Source organism: Squalius cephalus (assembly GCF_949319135.1).
Source record: "Squalius cephalus genome assembly, chromosome: 7".
In the NCBI taxonomy this organism is placed as follows: Eukaryota; Metazoa; Chordata; class Actinopteri; order Cypriniformes; family Leuciscidae; genus Squalius; species Squalius cephalus.
The window spans coordinates 29,868,304-29,875,328 of record NC_137128.1 but is presented as its reverse complement, the minus strand read 5'-3'; the positions used below and the strand labels follow the sequence as shown (position 1 = coordinate 29,875,328).

Genomic DNA, 7,025 nt, shown 5'->3' with positions numbered 1-7,025 from the left:
GAAGTTGGAGGGAGAGAGAGGGGGACGGGATCTCGGGACGCCTGAAGCGCAACTGCGCTATATGTTGGAGCGCTGCCCATGAGGCTATTGGCGCCGACCTGTTATCATTAAATCTTAAAAGGAAACATAAGGATCTTTACATTAAATGTAACTGCAAAAACCTCAAAATAATAACACCCAATAAGAACCAATGCGGTGACGTTAATCTAAGACTATCCATTTGCTAATAAATTATTTTTGTGAAGTTTTTTTTTTTAATTTAAAATTGACAATCGTCTCAGATGTGTAACGTGCTGTCTTGTCAAAATGATGTATAAATCACACTCGCCCTCAATCTTTAAAACATTTTACTCCTTAAAGTAAAAGCCATGTACACAGTAAAAATTTGTAGATCATGCATATAAATATGTATAATTCAAAGAGTGAGTGACAAAGAGACTCAAAAGTATCTTCCAAATAAACAAGGTAAAAAATAATAATAATTCTTGAGCCGTTACCAAAAGCAAACATACGCTAAAAGTATTTTATTTTAAAATGGGTAGGTTTGTCAAGGAAAATTAAATAGTTTTGACTGGTTTTCATAAGGGAAAAGCAAAACTATCTAAACATGAATGTTGTCAAAATGTTTATCTACGAATATAAAAAATGATGGTAAAAGAAAACAGAAATCCGACAACATTGATCATAGTCCAAAGGCCTACGGCCTAGCTATACGTCAAGTTAAAACACAGGACATGAGTTTGTGGACCATTATAATAAAACAAACAGTTGATGGGATCTATTGTGGCCTTTGTACATCAGGTGCGCCATTGAATTGTCATCAATGATACAGAAACGTGGTCCTGGAATTCAGCTACATCTCCAAACAAAGAGAACAACCCCCAACTTCAGCAGAACTGTGGAAATAGATTTAATAGAGACACCGTTAATTAATTACATAATGTTTGTAGGTAATATAAAGTTATCAATGGGCACAACAATAGAAAACATCAAAAGAAACGCATACCTTCCACCTATTTCCACATTCAGTGCAGAAGACGAAAGTTGTCATCGGTTCATCAGCACTTCGAGTTTGAACCTAATGAAAAAGATTTGTGTTTATAAAACGTATTTATAAAAATCAACTACACAGATAATTATAAAACACTGTCTGGTTACCTGGGTGTATGTACACTTCTTCTTTTTGCATTTCCCGCAAGTGAACAGGTCAGTCTGGGTGCCCCCAGAAGTAGCCACCTGGTGGTCCCTGATGGCCTCTTTGGTCAGATTCTTACGCATTTCCTTCAGCTCATCGCTTGCCATTTCCTATTGGATTTAGATTTCCACACGGTCACCTCTGAGAGAACATGTTCCTATAACTATTATAAAACGGCAAAGTGAATAGACTACCGTGTCACTGTTTACTCACCTCTGCTGTCATTTTTGCTATGCGGTCTGGGCTCACATTCCCACACAGCACGTTCCTTCTCAGGTTGGGGTTCTTTGCATCCTTAAGATTGGAGATTCGGCTTCGTACACGATTCTTGTATTTCATGTCAGTGTTTTTAAACTCCGAAAAAATACGTGCAAGTTGGTCAAGGAAATGCAAGTAAAATGAAATATAAAATATAATATATATAATATGTGGAGGATTTTACACATTTACACATTTCAATAGCAATAATAACTTTTAAGATGAATACAAAAAGGATATATTCTTCAATCTGGGCTCCAAGTTCATCGCAATCAGCGCCAATCGCAATGTGATCATCTGAAAAAAAAAAGAAAAAAAAAAAAGACAAAACACTTCAAACATTTAAAAACAAGAAAACTCTGAACTTTACACAATGCATGTATGTGTGTGTGTGCATATATATATATATTTATATATGGGGTGTAACGGTACACGTATTTGTGCCGAACCGTAAGGACGTCACATGCAACGAATAGTCAGTCACAGGCGATCAACACTCCAATCCAGAAGGAGGGCGCGCGCGGTTATGCAATGCTGTTTGCTACCAGTAAAAAGCGCAGAAGAAGAGATGATGATCAGTATGTTTACATCTCTCAACCAGTGTTTCAAATGCGGAAAGATATCAATAAAACTGCTTGAGAATATCTCACGTAGCATTACATTTACTTAAGGCATTTAGTGTCGACAGCAAGGTTAGTTCACTAGAGAAATTAACTCTAGAAAGAAGCATTTCATATATGCACTATATTAGCATATTCATTATATTTATTTAATCTGTTAGAAAATGTCTTAATTATTCAATGTATATTTAAAAAAATATGTAATTAACTTGGGCTCTCTATATAGTTTACAGCATTAGCCAAGATTTTTTTTTTTTTTACAAGAATGTTTTTTTTATCCTTAAGAAAATGAATAACAATTGAATTTATTTAAAAAAAGGTTAAATACAAAAAAAGATAAAAGAAGCAATTTTGTGTTTAGTTTACTTCCACCTGCTGTACCAAACCCATACCGAATCGTAACTTAAAAACCGAGGTACGTACCAAACCATCATGTTTGTGTAGCGTTACACCCCTAATATATATATATATATATATATATATATATATATAAATCAATTATCATCAATCACCAATAACTATTGAATAACTGTTAATCAAAGTAGTCTATGTATTTTGCACCATTCATTCAAGTCTAAATGTATGACTTATAATTCAGAAAGATATCAAAATTAGTAACAAGTCTAAATACTCTTGGCAAGACACCATATGCTAACTTAGTAAGGAGAAAATGTGTGTGCGGAAGAATTGCCTGCCATGACTTGCCTCCTGTTTGCAAAGCACTTGACAGCATCTCTCTGCACTTGATACGGACTGAGTCAGATGTGCCTGGAGCTCGTGGGAAAGTGGCTATCAATGTGTTGGGTGTAACATCGACAGACTCGCTCTTACTGCTAGAATTACTGCTTGAGCTGAGAGAGAAGATAAGAAATAAAGAGAATAAAGAGATAGAGGAAAAGTTCATAAAGAGCAAGCCAGAGTTAGAACTATAAAGCCTTATTTAGGGCCAAAGATCAAAAGATTAATATATGATTATTTAATTTTATGATAATCTCAAGACCATTAACACAATCTTGTAGTTGGTACCTCTCTTCTCTGGGCTCCGGACTGGCTTGCGATGGTGAGACTACCGGTGTTGTGCGTTCCTTCTTTTTCTCCTCAGAATTCTTATCCGCAGCAGGTTCATCTGGATGTCAAAACCACTCTTTAGTCATTTCATAAGTGTAGTGCAACAAATATATCTGGGACATTGTACAAAAGGAAACCTGCAGTTGCTACCACATATAGGCAATTAGTGGTATTACAACAACAAAAACCCATAGTAACTTATATTATTGTTAAATAACTGAATGAGAAGTTTGAATTATACACAATGTATGCTTACACACTGTTACACATTATATTATACACACAAGCCCCCAAAAGTATTTGGACACATAAGCCACACTGCGTATGTCATTACATTAAATAACAATATCAAACCAAGTATCATTTATTTTTTTTAAATAGCAAAAAAATATAGATATTTTTGTAAAAATGATGTGTTAGGTTGTAAATTAAGCCATACAATATTTGAAAATTGTCTGGTTGTCAAACATTAGTAGATGATGATCATAATTTATGTGATAAAATACACTTGTTTATTTACTCACCTGTGTGAACCTCAGCGTAACTTCATACATAAATACTTTCACATTAAAATGTCAAATGTTATTTACCGAGCAACTTCTTCCAGGACTTGATCAAGGACTTGGCCAGTGAGGTCACTTCATCGTCTGTGCTCTGTTTGCGGATGGCATTGACCGACATCCCGATCCTCGTTGACTGTTTATAAGAAAAGCAGAGGAAATCTCTCGTTATATATACTTGAGGACTGAAGCGAGAACGGCGTGCAGTAAACAAGGTAAACATACCTGCAGAAGCTCCAGGGTCATGGGTATATTCTTTAATTCCTTTAGTAAGTCCAGTGCACCAACCTAACAAGAATAAAAATACGACTTACCAAAATGCACTTCATTATGATGCTTTAATAGACACAATAAAATGTATGGGAACTTTAATAACACATGCGTATGTTTACGTAGACGTCAACAGTAGTCACTTTGTAGCCGAACTTTTGCGAATTATCCCACTTTTACTCACTTCACTGCCGCGGTCTGGATAAAACCTTGCGTTCAATTGGTTTATAAAATTATATAATAAAACAAGAGTCTTTATGCAGTTTGTATTCGATATGAAAGCAGTTGCATTACTGCCTCCCGCTGACTGACCCCGTGTATTTATCCGCGCTAACAGCGGCTAATGTTGCTAACTTTCCCGCTAAGCGTTGAGTTTCTAAACCAGTGAACTAAACCACTATATGCTGCACACACTTGAACATTAACCACTAAATCTATTCACAAGACAGTTCGCCAGTTTCGCTGTAGATGATGAAATTAGTTCTTCTTAATATGTAGCGGTTAGCTTGCTATGTATCAATGTAGCCTCGTCTAGTACGGGGCAGGGAATTCATTCATGACAAAACACCTCACCCCGTTCTTCTTCTGTGCCATTTTATCCATCTTCTTTGCAATCCGGATGATCTCTTCCTCTTCTTTCTTACCCATTATTTATGATTAGTGGCAAATATTAAATTTAAACTAAGTATGTTCAAAACGTAGAACCACACAGGAACACACCACTCAACCGGCGGCGAAACCAGCACAGCTCTGGCAGGAAGGCGTTTCTATGAAAAGCCCAGACATCACTAATCAACCCATTGACTACTCATCGACGTAAAGCCCAGGCAACACTAACGCCATCAAATGCGAAGCGTTCTGAATTATTGAATTGCTTCAAGCTTATCATTTGAGCCACATGAAAGTTACACACATAAGTGTCTAAAATGTTATGCACATTGCTTGTAAAACAGTTTTATTCATATGGTATCGATTTTTTTGTTGAAAGCACAGTGGTGAGATCCCAGCAACCTCTATGCAACACTAGAGTGCGCTCGTGCTTTATTTTACAATGATCAACACAGCCGCGGACAACATGACATGAAAACAGGTTTTGATGTCGGATGAGGCGGTAATGTGTTCACGTTCTTCTGCCTTGATATATTGTCTTCAAGATAAGTTAGTGAGGATATATCACTCTGAATGAATTCTTTGCTGCGCAGTTTAAAGGATGTTAATGTAACGGGGTTTATTTTATGTTGTGTCTTCACATGTTGGGAATGAGGTGGCTGACACACACTCAGTGGTTAAAGTGGGATTTGGCAGTTGGGGGAACCCTCAAAATTTGTGTAGGTGCAACAGGGGAAATTGACTCACCGTGGGACAACATATTGAGTATTGTGGTATAGCAATACTTTTTGGGACAAGATCGAGTGTCACTGTGGCACCAAGTATCACAATACTTATTTTCTTGATATTTTATAAAAATTGGTTTTATTTTGGTCTATCTACATCTACAAAAATACACAACCTTGTTTTTCACATTGTAAATTCAAACATAAAAATGGCTGAAGACTAGCCTGGATGCCAGCCGAACTTAGCCCCGCCCACAACATTTTTAGGTCGGGAAGTTCGGCCTGGACTTGATCCGTTGTGGAGCAATTATGCTCGAACCAGAGCTGTTCAGACCAATCAAATTGTCAGGGCGGGCTTTATACGATGATGGACAGATGATCAACAGTAACGTAATCATCCACGTCAAAGAGCGCTTGGGTTGAATTCCTTTACAACAAAGATGACTGCCTCTGAAGAATTGAGATTTCACGAGTTCACACTTACAAAAAAAAAAAAAAAAAATTTGCCGTGCTGTCCGAGGAGAGGGCTCCGGGCTCGGTATTCGGCCCAAACCCAAAGTAGCCTACTCCCCCCCATATTCCTGGCTGTGGAAGAACAAGCCAAGAGCGAGTGGAGGGATGCTGAAAACTGTCAAGGAATGTTAGGTGAGTTGACAGAGTGATTAAATATATGCTTCCTCTCATGCCTATCAGCATCAGTAGACATGGTAATTGTTTGATGACAAGTTGATTGGATTGATTATTTGAACATGCTCCTCCCGAACTTTGATTATGAAACATCATGTGTAGATTCCGCCATCGCGTCTGTTATAGAAGATATCGACAGCGCATTCATTTTAAAAGTGGAACAGAGAACCGAGATGAAGGCATTTGTCGATCGGAAAGATGAATGAAGAACATACGTCACTTACTCCGTTGCTCTGATTGGTTGTAGGTCTATCCAATTGAGTGCAGAGGCATTTTCTTTCCTGGTTTGGTTGAAACACGCCCCTTAATCACAGCCCAATGGAGCAGTATCAGACTCATATTCTGACTAGAATCGTAGATGGTGGTGTCCTTTCCATAGATGGTGGTGTCTGTGTCGGAGACTTTGATGTCTGTTCTGGAGACTGTGGTGTCCGGTCCGGAGACGGTGGAGACGTGCCGGAGTCATTAGTGTCCGTGCCGGAGACTCTGGTGTCCGTGCCAGAGACGGTGGTGTCCGTGCCTGTGTCCGTGCCAGAGACGGTGGTGTCCGTGCAGGAGTCGTTGGTGTCTGTTCTAGAGACGTTGGTGTCCGTGCCTGTGTCCGTGCCAGAGACGGTGGTGTCCGTGCAGGAGTCGTTGGTGTCTGTTCTAGAGACGTTGGTGTCCGTGCCGGAGACGGTGGTGTCCATGGCGGTGTCTGTTTCGGAGACGTTGGTGTCAGTTCTGGAGACGTTGGTGTCCGTGCCAGAGACGGTGGTGTCCGTTCCGGAGATGGTGGTGTACGTTCCGGAGACGTTCGTGTCCGTGCTGGAGAAGTTGCTGTCAGTTCCAGAAACGGTGGTATCCGTGCCGGAGTCGTTGGTGAGTGGTGTCCATTCCGGAGACATTGGTGTCCATGCCGGAGATGGTAGTGTCTGTGCCGGAGTCGTTGGTGTCCGTGCCGGAGATGTTGGTGTCCGTGCCGGAGACGTTGGTGTCCATTCCGGAGACGTTGGTGTCCGTGCCGGAGACGGTGGGTGGTGTCTGTTCCGGA

The 7,025-nt window shown here is 39.6% G+C and overlaps 1 protein-coding gene across 1 annotated transcript; it reads right to left on the bottom strand.

Annotated features, from left to right (window-relative positions):
- Positions 1-666: 666 nt before the first annotated feature.
- tcea1 (transcription elongation factor A (SII), 1) lies at positions 667-4,731 on the bottom strand. The gene is made up of 10 exons (XM_079877791.1): positions 4,545-4,731; positions 3,927-3,989; positions 3,732-3,837; positions 3,100-3,199; positions 2,779-2,924; positions 1,694-1,750; positions 1,409-1,563; positions 1,159-1,305; positions 1,007-1,078; positions 667-896 (listed from the first exon to the last, which is right to left on the bottom strand). Exons 1-10 carry the CDS (start codon positions 4,617-4,619, stop codon positions 888-890), a joined length of 930 nt encoding a protein of 309 aa, XP_079733917.1. The 5' UTR covers positions 4,620-4,731; the 3' UTR covers positions 667-887.
- Positions 4,732-7,025: the final 2,294 nt, after the last annotated feature.